Source organism: Rutilus rutilus, assembly GCF_951802725.1.
Source record: "Rutilus rutilus genome assembly, chromosome: 9".
In the NCBI taxonomy this organism is placed as follows: domain Eukaryota; kingdom Metazoa; phylum Chordata; class Actinopteri; order Cypriniformes; family Leuciscidae; genus Rutilus; species Rutilus rutilus.
The window spans coordinates 13,412,078-13,433,671 of NC_140223.1; the positions used below are offsets into that span (position 1 = coordinate 13,412,078).

The 21,594-nt window shown below is 43.1% G+C and overlaps 1 protein-coding gene across 2 annotated transcripts in view; it reads right to left on the minus strand.

Annotated features, from left to right (window-relative positions):
• Window positions 1–2,976: 2,976 nt before the first annotated feature.
• scn4ba (sodium channel, voltage-gated, type IV, beta a) overlaps window positions 2,977–21,594 on the minus strand; it is a 42,540-nt gene continuing 23,922 nt past the window's right edge. The window contains exons 3-6 of one of the 2 annotated variants that reach the window (XM_084419376.1): window positions 21,187–21,406; window positions 12,982–13,111; window positions 5,653–5,731; window positions 4,560–4,667 (exon numbers count right to left, since the gene is read on the minus strand). In XM_084419376.1, coding sequence (XP_084275502.1) covers window positions 5,701–5,731; window positions 12,982–13,111; window positions 21,187–21,406 — 381 coding nt within the window. In that variant the 3' untranslated portion in view covers window positions 4,560–4,667; window positions 5,653–5,700. Of the gene's footprint in view, window positions 4,668–5,652; window positions 5,732–12,981; window positions 13,112–21,186; window positions 21,407–21,594 lie in introns of both variants that reach the window. The other variant, XM_084419375.1, reaches the window with a different exon arrangement.

A 21,594-nucleotide genomic window follows, 5' to 3' on the forward strand; every position in this document is an offset into this window, starting at 1 on the left:
TAGGACTCAGGAGAAGAAAGTTAAACACTCTTACATGAGCAATATAAACAAAAACAAAATTAAACCCAAATGTGATGTTTTACTAAAGTCATTTTTGATTATTAGTATGATTAAATTGGATCTTCAAAAGTCAGCAGCAAAGACATTGGTTAATAAAGTGAGTTTAAATACATAAAGTATATTTGTGCATTTTAACGTATTTAATTATTGCAGGTTTGTGTAATATTCGGAGTAAATTTTAAGGAATACTGAAGCTGTTTTTGTGCAAGTGAGATGAGCATGCTCACATTATAGTCTAGAACTACAATAAGTGTTATGTTCACACAGTGCACACAACACCTCAGCTCCTACTCGAGATTTCTCAACATGGAGACAAGAGAGGTGTCAGTCAATAAATTGGAAACCAAAGTAACTTGGGTTAGTTATTTGAAAAAGTAACAAAATATTTTGTTTTCAAATTTAAAAGTAATGCTTTACTTTACTAGTTACTTGAAAAAAAGTAATCTGATAACGTAACTTGTAATGCTTTACCCCCCAACACTGCTTATTTGCCATTCCAAACATAGCCAGTGTGACTGGAATCATTGAATCATTTAAAAATGTTGGAAGTCTTAAAATCCACTAGAGGGAGACAGAGTGTCTTGGAATGTGTTGGAGCACATAGCAGTCCTCACACTCTCTTGGCTTGGCAGTGAGAGCGAGACACCCAGGCAGTAAAATCCAGTTTTTGTTTTTCTTGGAAATCCATTATTTTGTAAGTCAACTTTACAAAATGGCAATCTGCTCCCGTATAGGATCAGATCGAAGAGAGCCAAACTCTCAAATGAATATAAGTACAAGAATTTTAAAAGAGTGCAAGTGGTTTTGGACAACCCACGTATGTAGAACAAATTTTCTCTGCAAAACACAGAGGAACAACTGCGCACATAAAGCACATTTTATATTCCAAATCTCATATTTTCTTTCTACCCAGATCAAGCAGCCTGCCTGAAAATGCAGCTGTAGATATTTACCTTAACATGCATTTTGAGTAAGTAAAATGTATACACTTTTGATAGCACATAATATTTTGGCCTGTTTGGATGAGTATGCTCTTTTTATGATATAAATCAGACATTTCCCTTTAGTTTTCCCTGCCATGGTCCTTCAGATCCAGAGAGAAACGCAACCAGCATGACGTGTGCCGATTCATGGCTCATGGATGGAGTGCTGCATTGCAACACTGCAGCTATGCAGCCTGCTCAGACATTACTAACCGAACACAGATTTGGCTGAGCTGAGCCAGCAGACATGAGCAAACGACCAAGAGACTGCATATTTGTGTCTATCTACACAGCTACGCACTATACCAGTGGTTCTCAACTGTCTGCCAAGCAAATCAAAATGGATCACATGTCTGGTTTTACTGCACAACAGCAGGGAAAATAGTTGCATCACTCGATATATAAATACAAAACAGCTACAAAATAGCCAAATAATAAAGTTAGGAAGAAAAGAAAAATAATTCTGTGGTATTTTGACACATCTTTTACCTGCCACTTGGTAGAAGGTAGTCAAGATTTCTACACAGACAGGTTGTGACCTCCAAAACCACGAACAAAACTACGTTAAATACGGCATTTAGATCTTTGCGCAGTACATGGAAATATGAACAACTTTCAGTATTTGATTCTGAAGGCATTATTGTTTACTTTTGTACAATAAGCATTATTTCTTACGCCGCTTGATGTCCGGTGAAAAGCAAAACCAGTTGAGAACCACCATACTATACTAATCAATAAATATCTGATTTTAATAAATGCAAAATCATTATGAAAAAAGATATATACAAAGTCACAAAAAATGAGCAGAACAGGGATTGGGTTAACATGATTGCTTAAAATAGCTAAATAATAAAAAAGAAGCTCTACTAAAAGTTAAAGTTGCTCATTTGCATACAACAGTCCATTCATAAGAGCCTATACATCCATGTTTTTTTAATTTTCCTTTCTTTTTTTTTTTTTTACAATATTGCTGGTCTACGTAATCTCCTTGTTTATGCGGTCCATAAATACACTGGCTGAAAATGACAAAAGGCAACAAGCAGTAAAAAGCATAACATATTAAAAAAATCAATCAAAGAGGCCATGCGAACAGCTCAACAACAGTTAGGACACTCGGCGCTAATCACATGACTTTACAGTGCATCTGACAGACAGAGCGGCACCAAACCCTTTCTCCAAATCATGGCTTATTTTGACACATTTACGGACACAATTTAAAGGGATTAAATGAAAACTGTCTATAAATACTTGGATTTCATACCGCTCTGTCAAAAGCATCCCAAACAGTTGAGATTGCCAAAGCCCCCTGATTTCTAAAAGAGAGTCAAGTGATTCGGAAGACTGCTAATATGTGCACATATAAGAGATACAGCCATTCAAAGAGACAAATTATTCCTGTTCCCCTATTCGTGATATCACCACTGCAGCTATTCAACTTCATGTTCAAATATCCTGCGATAAATTCTACATCGCTCTTCGCTCTACATATACAATGCACATTCAAAACATATATCTTTCTGAATAAAGTGCCCAGAAACAACCCCTCTGAATTTGCCATAACTACAAACACTGCGTACATTCATCTTTGGGTTATGGCGGAAGACTAGTGAGGGTTTCATTGCATTTTTGCTGAACAATCGCAAAGTGACATTCATCACATGTTATGAATTTGTCAAATTATTTATACTTAAACCAGATATGGATATGAGCGAGAATTGTGCATTTATGGGGTTTCCAATACAAAAGGAAAGAGGAAGACAAACGAAACTAGATGAAGGCAACAGCTAAATCATCCACCGTTCCACTAGCAGTTCTGGTTTGGCACTTGAATCTTAAATAACTCCTGAAACATTTGGAAAGTTGGCTTGTTTTGATAAAACAGAATTCGCTTTAACATCTTAAAGAACAAAAAGTGTTTTCTGCAATTTTTGTGTTTTCGTAAGTTAGCATCGAGCTAATCTGATCTATGAGAAGATTTGAGAGGTTCACGCTAATGCTAGTCACATGTAAGTAGCCATTGAGAGGCATGTGAGGTATTACAATACATTATATTTTGTCACAAAAGTTTTTCACTTGTTTATGTATAGTGTGATGATATGAAAACAGTATTCTTAGCATAGCATCTGTGAGGACTGGTGCAGGTTAGCGCACAGAGGTTGCTAGCTTGCTCGTTCAGATGTCAAAAGTCAACATTAGCAGTTAGCAACAATGGCGGTATGATGTCCTGTGGAGTCTGGATGGTATGATGTTATGATGTATACGACAAGCACAGACTGATCAGTCATGTTTAGATCACGCAAGGAAAGACGAAATGGATACATAGTACACTAGATGTACTGTATAAAACATTCACATGCATTAGGAAAAGTTATTGGTTATTTTTGTTGAAAGCAGCATCAGAAGATCATTCATTTACAGGGAGTTGGTTTCTGGGGATTGTCTTTACATTGGTGTTTATTGTCTAGGTTTTTTTTGTTGTTTTTTTGTTGCTTTTTTTTTTTATGTGAGCATTGTATAATTTATTTATATAGCATTTGAAGGCTCCCAGGAAGCATGTGGAGCTTGAAGCGTTTACAGGCACCTGTGTTTTATCTAAAGCAGAAAACATGAAAAAGAAATGAATAGAATAAACTGTGCTTGGCTGGATCCTGTATATACACCCCTTATCTGCATCTCTGGTAAGTATTTTTTCCCCCTTCTGACCCTCTAAAGAACGCTATTAGACATGAAAAATACTCTACGCAACCTAATTTTCACACACGAAATGTGTCAGAACGCAATTTACAATGAACGGCAGGTTAGTGTTGTATTATCAGCATTGCCACAAGGGGTGCTATTGCGTAGAGTGTGTTTCTGGCCTTCAAGTGCACTCGCATCCTGCTCTTTATGACTCATTATCACTTGTTGGTCACGATCACATGATCACAAAATTGGTCGGAGAGGTTAATAATCAGAATCGGTTAGCTGCTTGAATTGGTGGTAAACATATTCCAATGTCAAGAGGCACCCATGGTTTTATGCGTAAATTGTTTAGTATTTTTCCATAAAGGCGTTTGTTTTGTTACTGACTTGTCAGCTTGTGTGTGATTCCACCTCAGGATCGTTTGGAATGCAGTGTGAAGAAGATGTATAAAGTTGCACGAGAAAAGTTTATCTGAAACATTTCGTTATGTGGTTCTTGTGCTGTCGAGCATTCAAAGGATATGGCAGTTTGTGAAGAAGGCAGTGTGAGTGTGCTGTGTCTCACAGACAAGATAGAGCAGAATGCAAGCACACCAAAGCGTCACCCATCATCTGCGTTCTGTTAGTAGTTCAATAATGCTTTTCTGTCCGGCAAAGGGTATGTGATCCAGCCTACAGCACTTCATATTTTTCCTCAAGCACAGTCTAAAATATATGATGACATATTTATATAGCATTTTTCTCATGAGATAAAGAGAATAAAACTGTCCATTGTTATGACTTTCTTTCAATCTGTTATAGTTATGCATGTATACATATGCTCACATATGTACACATACATGCTGTTTTCATGCCTTTGGTGTTGGTTTGCTGTCTGCTTTGGTTCCCGGGAGGCCATTTTCTGTATTGTCATTCCCTGAAGAGCTCACAAGGCACTCTTTACTATAGGAAAGAGGAAAAAAGACATAGACATTGTAGGACATTGTAACTTTGCCTTGACATAAAAATGTCAATTTATCTGATACTTAAGGTGTGGTCACATTTACTAGTGTTCTGAGAATTTTCAATAGTCATGTATTTCAGGAATACATGAGATTGGGAATTCTGCATAAGGACAAACGATTTACCCATGTAAATTTCACAACTGATTCAAGCTGATCACATGGATTCACCAGGCTGACCAACCCGAAAGTTCAGTTCTGTGTGAGCTGTGCTTCATGGTCACTGCTCTACTGACAACAGACAATGGGCCTTCTATTGCCCATGACCTTTTTGATAATGTGACCGCACCCTATCCCTTATGACATAATTTCATGTTTTGATGTTTTATCATTTTAAACTACTTCATAAAGTTTTCATTTCAAGAATTTTACTCTTTTAATGAGAATGTGTTTTTAAGAATGATTCGGGATTGTAATGAATTTTATTTCAGACAGAGTATATAGAGAAATGTTGTCCTGTGAGGGGTGACCTCTATCACCATTACCCAGAATGCCTTGTTATTGACATTTACTCAAAATGACAGAATGATATTTTTTGACATTTGCTCTGGTCTCACAGGGAGTTTTATAACAGTCACCATGTCAAAGTCACCAGAAGAGCACTGGACCCTAGAGAGTCGCTTCTGTTAGTGTGCAGCACACATGCCACAATTTACAGAGAACAGAAGGGAAGATGACTCTGCATATTTTTTCGTGATGTTGCAAACCACTGCCCTATGTCGATCTATCTATCTATCTATCTATCTATCTATCTATCTATCTATCTAATACTGTATTAGAAACTTACATTGTTTGAAAATATTGATTTATAAAGAAAGCAGATATGTTCCTAATTTTGAGAATTATTATTATTATATATATATTTTCTTTTGTGTAGGCTAGTCCACTGGTAGTGTACATAAGAATTTACTTCAAATCTACTTAACTCTTTCCAAGCCATTGATGACATTTTCTGGCAATCCATGTTTTCACTGTTATATTGTAGGGGGCGCTATTACACATGCTCTGAAAGTACAGAATCTCCAGATCAAAACACAGGTGAAGAAGAAGCAGAAACAAGCAATAGAAGCATTGCTGATGTGCATGTAATCTAACGTGATCATCAGACATTAAACGGCATATACATCAAAACTACCTAACGTTACAGGATGAAATGTCGAACCCAGGAAGAGGTACAGGACTATGGGCAAGCTATGGGGTGTTGATGAAACTGATACTCATTCTTTGTTTTGATCATCGTTCTGAATCCCATCCGGGCGTGGTCTTTGGCAAAAACGTGATTTCCTCAGTTGTTGTTGCTTTTTTTTAATTTATGAAACTTACCCACATTCAAGTGTTGATAAAAAACGTACTCGGTTACTAACGTAACCTCTGTTCTCTCTAGAGAGGGAACGAGTATTGCGTAAGCTAGCTTACGCTGCGGGAAAGTCTCCTTTCTCGAGATACTGAAGCCAAAAATTATCCTAATTTTTTAAAATTTGTCAACGCAGTGCGGCAGCCTGCAGACCTAGGGCAAGCGAGTCGCGTGCCCATTGGCTGCTCTGCCGCAACTGCAGCAGCCTATGGCTGAGCCTTGCGCGTGACGTCACGTCCAATGAGCGCGCTTGGCGCGCTTAGTGCGTCACAGCCCGTAATTAGGGGTGTGGCTTAGCGTATATAAGCAAGGAACAGAGGCTGCTTCGCTGGTTTCTGTCGCATGAAGCGAAATGAGCTCGTGGCGAGAGCACGGCGGGTTACGCAATACTCGTTCCCTCTCTAGAGAGAACAGAGGTTACGTTAGTAACCGAGTACGTTCTCTTACGAGAGGTTCTCTCGTATTGCGTAAGCTAGCTTACGCTGCGGGAACACCTTTGTCAACGCCGTGCGCGCGCCCAGCATCCTGAATGAATCCCATGGGAAGCCCAGGGAACGCGAAGCGGAGCTGGGCGGCCAAGATACCACAGTACACAAGCACATAATATGGGGCAGGGAGCGGCACAGCCGGTCCAACTAACACTTCCATATAGTGTAGCTCAACCAGTAGAGCTAAATCAGCAGCGTAGCCCGCGCACAGACAGTGGGCTGGCTTACGCGAGACTTAGACTGATAGCACTTTGGCCTGCAAAGCGGGAACTTCCAGGTTGTAAAACCTAACAAATGTGGAGGGGGAGGCCCAGCCTGCCGCTGCACAAATGTCATGAATGGGAATCCCACTGGACCACGCCCACGATGAGGCCATGCCTCTGGTGGAGTGTGCCCGAATGCCCAAAGGGCACTGCAGGTTTTTGGATGCGTAAGCAGCTGCGATCGACTATCCATCTGGACAGGGTGTGTTTCGAGGCGGCGAGACCCTTGGTGCGCCCACCAAACGAAACAAAAAGCTGCTCTGAACGCCTGAAGGCGGCGGAGCGCGAAATATAGCTTCTCAGCGCCCTAACTGGGCAGAGGAGGTGACTATCTGCCTCGCAGCCAGTATTCGGCAGGGCTGAAAGGGAAATGACCTGCGCTCTGAAGGGAGTGCCCAAAATTTTTGGGACGTACCCATGCCTCGGTCTGAGAATAACTTTAGAGGCATTAGGTCCGAACTCGAGGCACGCAGCGTTAGTGGATAACGCGTGAAGGTCTCCCACACGTTTTACTGAAGACAGTGCTATCAGAAAAACGGTTTTGAGCGTGAGGTATTTCATGTCCACAGTTTCTAAGGGTTCGAAGGGATGTGCTTTCAGTGCGTCTAAGACCAGTGAAAGATCCCACATAGGAACCGAAGGGGGTCGCGGGGGGTTCATCCTCCTCGCTCCTCTAAGGAAGCGGATGACAAACTCGTTCCTTCCTAATGCGCGGCCCGGCTCTGAAACAGAGAGCGCTGAAATGGCCGCGACATAGACTTTGAGCGTGGAGGGGGACCTGCCCGCGTCCAGTAGCTCTTGAAGGAAGCACAATACTTGCGAGACCCCACATGTCTGTGGATTGAGTCCTCTGGCAGTGCACCATTTGTTAAACACAGACCATTTAGACGTGTAGAGCCGCCTCGTGGAGGGGGCTCTAGATTGTATGATCGTGTTCATCACCCCTTCTGGTAGATCAGCATGTAATTGTTGAGGCTCCACGCATGCAGAGACCAGTGCTCTGGGTGGGGATGCCAAATCGAGCCGCGGGCTTGAGAGAGAAGGTCTCTCCGCACCGGAATCGGCCAAGGGGCTGAGTCTGCCAATTGTATGAGTTCCGGGAACCAAGCTTGGTTCTCCCAGAACGGGGCTATGAGGAGCACTGTGTGGCGCGCTTCCCTGACTCTCTCGATGACCTGGGGCAGCAGAGAGACGGGTGGAAACGCATATAGCGGGCCGCTGGGCCAAGGCTGGGCCAGCGCGTCCTCGCTCTTCGAAAAGAACGCTGGGCAGTGTGCGTTGTCTTTTGACGCAAAGAGGTCGACTTTCGCTCTGCCAAAGCGGCGCCACAGCGACTGGACTGTTTGGGGGTGTAGAGACCACTCCCCAGGGGGAACGTTGTCCCTGGACAGTCTGTCGGGGCCCTCGTTCAGATGGCCAGGCACATGCGATGCTCTCAGAGAGCGCAGAGAGTGCTGAGCCCATACGAGGAGGCGTTCCGTCAGGGCGCAGAGTTGCTTTGATCTGACACCGCCCTGGCGGTTCACATAGGCCACTACTGAAGTGTTGTCCGTGCGGACTAGAACATGGTGACCATGGAGGAAAGGGAGGAAGTGCATGAGCGCTTTCTCGACCGCGAGCATCTCTAGACAGTTTATGTGTAGGAGATTCTCCTGGTCTGACCAGTGGCCAAAGACCGGTCTGCCTTCGAAGAGCGCTCCCCAACCTAGGTTGGACGCGTCTGTTGAGACAACTTTCCGGTGAGAAACCACTCCCATATTCACTCCCGTGTGATACCATTCGGCTGCTAGCCAGGGCTGCAGGGCTGAGACACAGACCTGAGTCACTCTGATTAGCGAGCCGCCGGTCGCCCAGGCTCGATGGGATACGCGCGTTCTCAGCCAGCGTTGAAGCGGGCGCATGCGCAGTAAACCCAGCTGAAGCACTGCTGCAGCTGAGGCCATATGCCCCAGAATGCGCTGAAATGCCTTCAGGGGAACCCGGTTGCCTTCTTTGAAGGATGCAGCGAGGCGCTGGATGCGGCGCGCGCGCTGCTCCGACAATCTGGCCGTCATCGCCACCGAGTCCAGTTCTATTCCGAGAAAGGAAATCGACTGCCGGGGCGAGAGCGAGCTCTTGGTCCAGTTGACCGCTAGACCCAGACCCTCCAGGTGGTCGAGTAGCGCTGTTCTGTGAGACACAAGTTCTGTTTCTGACTGCGCTAGAACGAGCCAATCGTCCAAGTAGTTCAGAATTCGCATTCCCTGACTCCTCAGGGGAGCGAGAGCCGTGTCCATGCATTTCGTAAATGTACGGGGTGCTAAAGACAGGCCGAACGGCAGGACTGTGTATTGATAAGCTCGACCGTCGAAGGCGAATCTCAAAAATGGCCTGTGACGGGGAGTTATCTGGATCTGGAAATACGCGTCTTTCAGATCGAGAGAGATAAACCAGTCTCCTGGGCGAATTTGCGCGAGGATCTGTCTGGTTGTAATCATCCTGAACGGCCGTCTCATGAGAGCCTTGTTCAGATGTCTCAGATCTAAAATAGGTCTTAATGCTCCGTCCTTCTTGGGAACGAGGAAGTAACGGCTGTAAAAGCCTGACTCGCTCAGGGAAGGATGCACCTGTTCTATGGCCCCTTTTCGCAGCAGCTTTGTTATTTCTGCATGAAGCAGATGTGCTGTTTCCAAACTCACTTTCGTTTCCGTCTGCGCTAGAAAGCGCGGAGGGCGACGAGCAAATTGGAGCGAATAACCGTGTCTTATGGTGTTGAGCACCCATTCTGACGCGCCCTGAATAGCCTCCCATGCTTTTGCATGCATAGCTAGGGGTCGAATGGTCTCTGGGTTCAGATCGCCGCGTTGCGCGGGATGGGGAACCTGTATCAGAGAAGACGGGGCGGCGCGCGCGCCGTCGATGCTCGGACACGAGGGCAGAAGGACAGGGCTGGCCGACTGTGCAGAATTTAGTAGCTCGATCTCGGGCGATGGAGCGTGAACTGCTGTCAAATAACCCAGGCGCGAGAGCGGCGTGGGGATTATGGTGTCTGAAAGTGGGCGCGCGTGCTCGTGAGCTGGCGCGGGATTTGCACTTATGACACGGCCAGTGTTTGGGGGCTTTATGAGGTTTGCAACCTGTCTGGCAGAGCGGGCAGTGGGCAGGTGTGAGCACAGGGCTGTGGGCACATTTCCTACACTTGATGCTCGAGCGGAAAGTTTCCGCTTTAAGAGATAGCGCTCTGGACGCGTTGCCATGGGAACCTGGTCTGTGTGAGGCAGTGAGCACACGGGAGTGGGCACTTTTTCTACACTTAATACCCCTGCGGCTTGAGCCGTAGCAATTTGAGGTAACTGAGAGACAGAGCGAGCAGCGAGTAGTTGTGAGCACGGAAGTGTGGGCACATTTACTACATTTAGTACTCGAGCGGTGTGACGGCTGGTCGAGCGCGACCTGGGGCGATTGCCCTGGCGTCGCTGCGAAGCGCTGGGGGGCCTGGAAGAGCGCTGGTTAGAGCTGCGCACAGGAGGCTGAGTTTGAGGGCGGCCTGTGGCTGAGCTCGAACGGCGGGGCAGGAAGAGGTCCATCGCCTGCGACGCCTTCTGTACCTCAGAGAACCGATCCACAATTCCGCTGACCGCAGGGCCAAAGAGGCCGGTGGGCGAGAGTGGTGCGTTGAGAAACACAGCGCGCTCTGACTCACTCATGTCCGCGAGCGTCAACCAGAGGTGTCTGTCGATGACGGTGAGCGCGGCCATGGATCTGCCGATGGCTTGAGCAGCGGTCTTGGTAGCGCGCAGCGCAAGATCCGTAGCGCTGCGCAGATCGGTTAAGGCAGACTGATCCGAGCCCTTCTCGTCCAGTTCACGGAGGAGGTCGGCTTGAAGGATCTGAAGAATAGCCATTGAGTGCAGGGCGGAAGCAGCCTGGCCGGAGGCGGCGAAAGCACGGCCGGCGAGAGCTGAGGTGGTCCTGCAGGCTTTAGACGGCAGGGCAGACTTTGAGCGCCATCTAGCAGACGGCGGGCAAAGGTGCGTTGCCACAGCATCCTCAACGGCGGGGATGCCGTTATAGCCGTTCTCGGCGGCTCCGTCCACCTGGGAGAGAGCCGAGGAGACTGGCGGGCGGAGTCTGGTGGAGAATGGAGCGTTCCAGGACTTAGAGAGCTCGGCGTGGAGCTCAGGCAGGAAGGGTGCTGACCAAGAGGCAGGCGCAGGGCGGCGGCTAGGCAGAAAAAACCCGTCAAGGCGATTGGGCTCCGGCTCCTTAGGTGGGGACCAATCCAGTCCCATTCTCTCGACCGCTAAAGTGAGGAGGCGGAGAAGCTCTGCGTCAACACTAGCGCGGGTTCGAGAAGACTCCAGAGTCGAGGGGGCGGAGCGGTGAGAGCCCGACCACTCCTCGCTGTCAGACGCGAGCAGAGAGCAGCTGTCAGCGGCATCATCTGCATCATCCCCCAGGGCGACGGCAGTGCGGGCAGTGGCCGGCCGCTGCGCGTCGGTGAAGGGTGGGGGGGAAGGAGAGAGCGAGGCTCGCGGGAGAGGTTCCGGCGAGCACTCAGCTGTAGCGTCCAGTTCCGGCGGCCTTTGAGAGCGACGTTTCTTCTTTCGTGGCCCGGAAGAAGCGGCCGGAGAAGATGGAGTTTCTTCAAACTTAGCGAGTCGAGCCCGTAGGGTCGACATCGGTAACTCCTCACACTGTTCGCAGCCGCCCTCGGAGAGAGCGCGAACAGCGTGGTCAAAGCCCAGGCAGAGAGCGCACAGCACGTGGCGGTCTCCGTCGCTGAGCGCGGCTCTGCACGAGCCACAGGATGTGCGAGGCATTTGAAACAACGCCTCGCGCTCTTTTAGATGCAAGTGTGTCGCGGCGGACACACAAACACACAACACAGAGCAGAAAAGGATATAATATGCCGGATAGCGCAGCAGGCAGGGAAGGCTGAAGGCGGCGAGCGGCCGGCGTCCTCAGGCTGAGATCCTCGGCGTGCTGGTCGCTGGATTCGACGGCGGCTTCCTCGGAGATCAGCGATGCGAAGAGCTTCGCTGAAGAGACAGAAATCAGCGAAGCAGCCTCTGTTCCTTGCTTATATACGCTAAGCCACACCCCTAATTACGGGCTGTGACGCACTAAGCGCGCCAAGCGCGCTCATTGGACGTGACGTCACGCGCAAGGCTCAGCCATAGGCTGCTGCAGTTGCCGCAGAGCAGCCAATGGGCACGCGACTCGCTTGCCCTAGGTCTGCAGGCTGCCGCACTGCGTTGACAAATTTTAAAAAATTAGGATAATTTTTGGCTTCAGTATCTCGAGAAAGGAGACTTTCCCGCAGCGTAAGCTAGCTTACGCAATACGAGAGAACCTCTCGTAAGAGAACAATGCATGACGCTAGAATGAAATCATGCATTCTTAAGCAGAGGCTTATATATTCTAGAGCAGAGGCTCTTTTCTTTCTTTTGATAAATTGCGTGTTCAGATATTCATACAACAAAATATTCTGGGGGCCATGAAAGATTTGTGAAAACAATTTAAAAAAAACTCTACCGTGGCTGGCAACTTTTTAAAACAATGCTGGTGGGGAAAGAGTTAAAAGTCTATTTAAGTATAAAAATGAATACCTAAATAGGAACATAGTAGTATACTTAAAGTGAAAAAATAACATAAATACAAAACAATAAGTATGATGTTAAGTTCCTTTAAAGAAGACTATTTGCAGAATAGAGCTAGTAAACAACTAGTTTACTGAGAGAGTATACTTCTAAGTGTACTTTCATAAACTAAAAAATTTGCTACAAGTATGTAACTAGTAAACTGTCAGTATATACTGTAAGTTCGCCTGTAGTATAGTTGCAGTACAACAAAAAATGTATTTGTAAAATAGTTTTGTACTCAAAGTTTACACTTAAAGTATACTAATAAGTATACTTTTATACACTAAAAAGTGGGCCAATTTAGTCCTGAGTAGTAATGAAATAGTACAATTACAAGTATACTACTTGTACATTGATATTAGTATACTTACTACATACTTACTTGTAAGTATTTTTTGTAAGGGATGTATCTTAACACACAACCAAGGGCAGGCTAAAATTCATTGATTAGGTTATAATCTAGTCATAAAAAGTAAGGGAACATTCATTACTGTATAGATTTTGACTCAGGATAAAACTGACTTACTTCTTCTCCTGGACCTGGCTTAGAACGGCGAGGACTACAGCTTTCACCACCATTATGAGAATAATCAGGCCTATGACCCCTCCGAGTACGGACACAATGATTACGGTCAATGTGTTGTCCACCTCTTTCACTGCAAAGACAAACACGTGTCGAGATGCTTTGAGTGCTATAACACATCTTGAAAAAAGACACTGTTTAAAGTACATATAATTACCCTAGTGAAAAATAAATATATTAAGCACTTTAGTTATCCAGAAATAGTGCACTTTGCTTATCTCATCTACACACATACGCAGCAGTTCTCATTTTTAGAAAACCACATTATTACAAGGAACAATATTAACACATGAGCAAAATCATTGTTGTGTCCATGAAGATGTGAAAAAATAGGCATAAATCTTACACATTTACCCAAATTATTATACACCTGTTTAACCGAAGCTAATTTGGGTGGGTTTCTCCCATCCCCATACAATGTCACTTCTCTGTGTTTTACGGCCCTGACGAGAACGTCGGTCTCCTCGGCTGTGAAGCGCTCCTGGCAAATCCGCCGTCTTTTATATCGAAAGCCAAATGGTTCAGAATTCAGCCGTATCAATATTAAAACAACGTCTTCATAACGCCGCCAGGAGAGTCATCATTAACTCTCTGCCCATTTCATGTTTTTAGCCCAAATCAACTCAGATATAGCCTACATAAACAAATGCACTTTGCATAGCACAAGGCTTAATTTAAAGAAGAAAGAAAAACCATGAATAATTTAAACTATATGACATTATGATAACAAACTAACAGTAAAATGTTCCGGAAAAAATATTACTTTTATAGCACAATAACCTGTTTTTGGAATTAGCAGTTTACGTCTTATAATAATTACAAATTCAGAAATGCAGGTTTGTTGTGACTGTGAGTGCAAATCTCAACAGATATTTATTTGACAGGTTTTCACATCAGAGCTGTAAGTGTAAATTTTAGCAAACAAGTTCTCAGATTCAACTGAACTTCCTTTTATACGTGCAATTCACACTGAGCGCTTTATTATAACTATTAATGTCTTTCATAGTTTTCATTTAGGCTACGTGACTGCGGAGACCTGCGTTTATTTTAATTTTTAATTTAGTTTTATCAATATTTTGATTTTGAATTAGTTTTAGTTTTATTTTTCGTGGTAATTTTAGTTTAATTTTAAGCAATTTCGTTATGTGCTTTTGTCTTTTTTTTGTCTTTTTTTTTTGCTATTTAGGTTTAATTTAGGCTATATTAAATTATTTAGGCCTAGCCTATACATATAGTTTAGTTTAAGTTATTTCTTTCCAGTTCATAATTTTAGAGCTTCAACTTCAACTTATTTCAGTCTATTGCAAGGCAACATTTCTAATTTTCGTTAATTTTTTCAACTAATATTATAGGCCCATTTTATTTAGCCTAATTTCAGCTTCATAGGCTCTATGCATGATCGCTTCCGCGTTTTGTCTCAGCCCGCCCAGTTATATCCGGTGCTGCGTTGGAAGCCGTTTTTGCATTAGGTGGAGATAATGGCAAATTACACTCGCTGTTTACAAGAACTTCCAGCAGTTAACGAGAATGATGTTAACAATATTGTGAGGCAGTTAACTGTCACACATAAGAGTAAGAAAGAGAAGTTGTTTAAATTATAAATTTCGAGCTACATCGACAACTTTGAGGGTGAGTATTCTCTCAGTTTCTAAAATCGTTGTCTCCGTTTCTGAGAAAATGAATTTTGTTAAAGTTTTGCCGCTACACTTCGCTATAGAACGCGCTATGCGGAAGTAAAGACGCCGGCTGAGATCCTACCGGAAATACGTCAGCAGCGTTCGTGCATAGAGCCTATTTCAGTTAACTTAAATGCTTAATGTTACGAATTATTTAGGCTAATGCGGGACACCATTAGGCCGGGAGTCGCACACTCAGACAGGCCACCCCGTAAAAATAAAGTTTGATTTGCTACAAATTCCCAGCTTTTGGGTCTTATTTTCCTGACAGGCCATGTCATTGACATTTCAGCACTTCATGAAGGCAGCGACATTAATAGCCTAGTTCTAAGCCAAATGGCAAACTCCATCCTATTGCACTCAATGAGTTGATTAACTCATCCCGTGCTGATTTGATTATCTGAACGTGCTCCTCCCAAACTTTGTCATATTTAATTTAAATATAATTAATGAATGAATTTAAGGGATTGCATAAAGGGAAATTAAGGGATATTTATGCGCAAATTAGCTGGGCATTTATGCGATCCCTAATCGCAGTTAGACATCTGAAATGATTTGACTCTACAGACATTTTTTCTGGTCTCTGATAACGGGAGGGGCGAGCCAGACTACATCGCGCCGGATCTTAAGCTAGACTTTTTTATTTTATTTATTTATTTTTATTTTATTACATTTTTACATTTACATTTACACTTCATACTCAAAGTCATTTACACCGCAAAACAAATCCTCTCCTTGCCATTTTAGCGTTCTTCCAAACGGGATTGTCCTCTCCGACTTGCCGTAGAGTCCTCTAACTCAGTAGAGGACGGGCCATGTAGATGATCTCATAAATCTGCATTCTGAGTGGCGTGTGGCGTCAATTTAACATCTATCGGCGAGTGGCGTTATTTTAATGCGTGGCGGCGTGTGACGTTAACTTATCGCCAGACGGCGCTTATTTAACGCCTGGCGGCGTTATGAAGACGGTGTTTTAATATTGATACGCCGATCAAAAGCACGCGACTTGTGAACCATTTGGCTTTCGATACTCCTCGGCTATTAACCGCTCCTGGCGTGCGCCTGTCAAATCAGCCGTTATAATAGCAATCCGCCATGGAACAAGCGCGCCTGCTCTTAAAGGGAATGTGAGATGTCGCTCTAATTGGTTTATTTCACGTTACGGCCAAACCACACCTATGAATAATGAAGCTACTTCAGACCAACCCATTTTAGGTTTGCGTCAGGCGCAAGAGTAATTTATCCCGCCGGTATAATAGCAACAGCGCCCAAGACCCGCCCACAAAGTTACTTGCATTTCGCGCTTGATACTTAATAGATTTATTTTGTATAGCGCCTTTAAAAGTAGCTTTCTCAAAGCGCTTTACAGACAAGCATAACAGCAAATGAATAAACACAATGGAAATACAAAACAAATAAACACATAAAATCAAGTTCATGTAAAAGCAATCCTAAAATAAAATGTTTTAAGAAGAGATTTAAAAGTCACTAATGTACTTGCTTCCCTGATGTCGGCCGGGAGAGAATTCCAGAGCTTAGGAGCATAGGCAGAAAATGCTCGGTCACCCCACGTATGAAGCCGTGTCTTCGGAACAACCAAAAGACCACTCTGAGAGGAGCGCAAATTGCGACGTGGTGTGTAGGGGATTAATAAGTCAGTCAAATACTGAGGTGCCAGATTGTGCAGAGATTTATAGGCCAGCATAAGGATTTTAAAATCAATACGGTACCTAACAGGTAGCCAGTGCAGGGACTCCAAGACCGGGGTTATATGGTCCCTGGCCCTGACCCCAGAAAGTACTCTAGCAGCTGAATTTTGAAGATATTGCAATTTATCCAATGATGATTTAGATACCCCAACTAGAAGACCATTGCAGTAGTCAATGCGCGAAAAGACAAAAGAGTTTATCAACTTCTCAGCTACCGAAAAGGACAACATAGGACGTAGCCGGGCTATATTTCTAAGGTGATAAAATGATGTCTTAACTGTATTCTGGACAAAAGGCTCAAATGACAGTGTGGCGTCAAATATGACACCCAGATTTTTTAATTTGGTCTTAAACTCCAATGCAACGCCATCAACAGACAGAGTAGGAGACCCAACCTTTCGCAGTTGATGTGGAGATCCAAGGAGCATAACTTCTGTTTTTGAGCCGTTTAGAGACAGAAAATTATTGGACATCCAAGTCTTTATCTCAGCAATACAGTTAGAAAGATGCCCAACGTTCACTTGCTGACCCGGTCTAGTATGTATATAAATCTGTGTATCATCAGCATAAAGGTGATAGTTAAGGTTGAGAGATTGTAGTAATTGACCAAGTGGATAGATGTACATACTAAAGAGTAAAGGACCCAAGACTGACCCTTGTGGAACACCCGTATGAACAGAACCAACTTTGGACCTATAACCACCCATGAAAACAAATTGACTGCGGTCAGTGAAATAGGACTTGAACCAGTCAAGAACAGTCTCTGACAAGCCGAATACATGTTCGAGGCGATCGAGTAGTAGGGCATGGTCAATAGTGTCGAAGGCTGAACTGAGATCCAAGAGAATGAGAACGGACGTGGAGCCGGAGTCGGAGGCAATTAGTAAGTCATTAGCGACTTTCACCAACGCAGTCTCAGTGCTATGTAATTTTCGAAATCCTGATTGATGTGGCTCACATAGTTTATTTTCAATTAAGTGTTTGTTTAATTGAGCTGCAACCACACCCTCCAAGATTTTAGACAGAAATGATAGATTTGAGATTGGGCGATAATTTGACAGATTTCTCACATCAGAATTTTGCTTTTTTAAAACAGGAGTGACTGCAGCAGTTTTAAGTGCTGCTGGCACCTCCCCAATTGATAAAGAGTCATTTATTATAGCAAGAACTGATGGACATAAAGGACCAAAGCAAGATTTAAACAGGCCACCAGGCATGGGATCAAGTATGCAGGTGGTAGCTTTCATACTAGAAACCTGGTTGCAAAGCATCTCAGGTTGCAATAAAGTAAATTTGGATAAAGGAATGCCAGAGAACCTAGGAGTATTAACTGTAAGATCGGCAGACTGCAAGGAATGAATATTTGTGCGAATATTGTAAATTTTTTCACTGAAAGATTTGAGAAACTCATTACACAGCCAGCCAGATGAAGTCAGAGAACTGACACTATCTACATTAAGTAGACTGTTAATTGTATGAAAGAGCTTCCTGGAATTGCTTTGATTAATATCAATAATATTTGAGAAATAGGCAGATCTTGCAGTTTCAATGGCTACTCTGTAGTTTGACAAGCAATCTTTCCAGGCCTGGTGGAACACATTTAAACCAGAGTGACGCCATTTTCGCTCTAATTTCCGACACACAGCCTTCTGTGTACGCAAATCACCATTATACCAGGGGGCTGACTGTGCAAATGAAACATTACGTGTTTTTATGGGTGCAAAGATGTCCAAGTTGGCTGTAAGGACATTATTAAATACTGAAATTTTATCCTCAAGAGGAGCAGAAGACATGCCAACTAATGAAGATACAATCGAGTTTGCAAAGGTAGCATGATCAATTGATTGCCATTTACGGAAAGAAATAGTTCGTGAAGTCTCTCTACTAGAATGAAATGTCTCAATATTAAAAAAGATAGCTAGATGATCAGAAAGTCCAGTATCCACAACAGAGAGATTAGAAAGAGATGAGTCATTTGCAATAATTAAATCTAACGTGTGTCCTTTACAGTGAGTGGGGACATTTACAAACTGAGAAAAATTAAAACAGTCCAAGAGTGATAGAAAATCCTTGGCCAAGGGACAGGCTTTCTGATCTACATGCAGGTTAAAATCACCCAGAATCAAAATTCTCTTAAATCTGACGGACAATATAGAGAGAAGATCAGCAAACTCAGACAGAAAGTCCTTATTTAGTTTAGGAGGTCGATAGATAGTGACCATGGCAGAATGGAGAGCAGAGTGAGTATCAGACACATTTAAACTTTCTTCTTGATTATTTACTTACTTGATTATTTACTTCTTGATTATTACTTGCGTTTCAGATCGTTAAAATAGGGCCCCTAGTTGCTGTAAGGGCAGAATTTAAAAACACAACTTTTGCCTACAGCGAAAATGTAACAATGAGTAAATAAAATAATTGAATTTCTTAAATATTTAAGAACTACTTCAGTAATTAATTTTTGTTGAATCCTCTGTTGACCTGTTATGATTAAATGTGCAATACAATGAACTGTATTTGAGTTCTACCGGTTGAGAATAAAAATAATATCGCCTGCATAAAAGAAATTTACAGGAAATGTGTTTAGAGTTGCAAAAAAAATAATCAAGAAGAAAGTTTTATAATTATGACCTTTACCTTTTCAATAATTTACCCACACTTTGAATATCGGGTATAGCCTGACGTCGTCATACTCAGATTCTAGTCAGAATGTGAGTCTGATACTGTTCCATTGAATTTGATTATGGGGCGTGATCAACCGAACCAGGAAGGAAAATGCCTCTGCACTCAATTGGATAGTCAACGACTCTGCCTACAACCAATCAGAGCAACGGAGTAAGTGACGTATGTTTTTCATTCATGTTTCCGATCTACAAATGCCTTGATCGCGGTTCTCTGTTCCTCTTTTAAAATGAATCCGCTGTCGATATCATCTATAACAGACGCGATGGCGGAATCTACACATAATGTTTTATATACAAAGTTCGAGAGGAGCACGTTCAAATAATCAATCCAATCAACTTGTCATCAAACAATGACCGTCTATGTTCTACACTATCAGCATGAGAGGAAGCATATAGTTATTCACTCAGTCAACTCACCTAACATTCCTTGACAGTTTTCAGCATCCCTCCACTCACTCTCGGCTTGTTCTTCCACAGCCTGGAATACGGGGGGGAGTACTTTGGGTTCGGGCCGAATACCGAGCCCGGAACCTCTCCTCGGACAGCACGCCAAATATGCATTTATTCTATCTGACTTAATTGTAAGTGTGAACTCGTGAAATAACAATTCTCCAGCGGCAGTCATCTTTGTTGTAAACGAATTCAACCCAAGCGCTCGTTGGTGACGTGGATGATTACGTTACGTTGCTCATCTGTCCATCATCGTATAAAGCCCGCCCTGACAATTTGATTGGTCCGAACAATTTTTGTTCGGGCATAATAGCTCCTCAGCGGAGCGAGTCCAGACCGAACTTCCCGACCTAAAAATGTTGTGGGCGGGGCTAAGTTCGGCTGGCATCCAGGCTATATCGGGTAGGCTATAAATGTATTTCTATAGCACTTTTCACAATTTTGCATGGTTGCAAAGCAGCTTTACTTACATATAGAAAGTAGTTACAGAAGTAAATATATGTAATTATGACAAAAAAACAAAAAAAAAACAAAAAAACAACAACAACATAGTCAGTTTGAAATGGTGAAAGAAATTTACGTACCTGATCAGAAGTTTTATTACTTTAATGTATTCCTAATACACTCCCATTGCACTTTGAAATGTGCATTTCTGCAGATTATATTTAATGTTGTGTCTGCAGGCTTTATTTCTTCAACAGCCTCAAGTTTAACGCTCTTTCATGTTCTATACTGTTTCACGTTTATTTTCATGCACATGCAGAGAAATCAGTTTGCTTATAGTAGTATAGAAAGAACACAAATTAACCGCAGTTTTGCTTGCATATATGCGTGGTGGCGCAACTGGTGAAATGAGTGAGCTTGTGTGGCAGCGAGGTTCCTGGTTCGAATCAAGTCTGTTGTCAGAGGATGAAGATGAGGATGAGGATGATGAACTGAAGACAGGATCAAAATAGTATAATAAAACAAAAGGGTGAACTGGTGTAACAGTATGTAGCATACGCATACACAAACAATGACCAACACTGAAGACTGAAAACAGAGGAACTAAACACACAGAGATAACAAACTAAATGATGAGCAGCTGTGGTGGAGGATTAGTGTCCATGGTGACAGATGAGTGGCGGGAAAATAGAACAAAGGAAACATGTGACTGAAGACAAACAAACTAAAAGTCCATGAAGGTGACACCAACTGAACATAAACGTGACATCCGTAGTGGTTCCTACATCAATGTACATACTGTTCCCATTGTCTCACTGATGTTCACCGGATAAGGAAGTTACTGGTAGGCCTATAGGCTACTGGATGTGTCTGTAAAATGTCAGTAAAAGGCAAAATCTTAAGCTGTGCCATTATTTATAAAGGTATTGTATTTGAAGCACACAGTAATGATGCCAATAGCACACTTCAAGTTTACTCTTGCAGTGTACTGTAATTGAATCCTGCATTTCAAAATGTAAGTACAAGTTGAACTTCACCACTACTTTTGGACAACTAAAATGCATTTAGTATAAAATAAGTTGTTCCAATTTAACAGACTTTAAGTATACAAATTTAATCAAATGTGCTTAAGTATACTATTTTTTTTCCACTAGGGTAAGACCTTTTACATTCAACAAAACTTACATTCGTCCACCACATAAAGAGTGAAAATGGCACTATGGTTGCGTTCCTTCTCCTTGGGGTTGCGGGCGAAGCAGATGTACTCTCCCTGGTCCTCGAAGGTGACGTTATGCAGTAAGATGGAGATGTTATTTTTCTTGCTGGAGCCGACAAACTCCACCCGCTCATGATAGATTTTTACATTAGGTTCTACTCCTTCTGCTGGGATAGTGGCCTCACAAAGCTGAGGGAACAGATCACGGGAAATAAATAAATGTCACCACATTAGAAACAAAACATCAAACTGAGTGCCATGTATTTATTTTTGCTTGAATTCACTTTTCAAGATAAATATTTCTCAAAATATACACAGTTTAAATGGGCCATAAATTGAGGAATCAAATTTTCCTTGAGCTTTTGACATATAAGAGG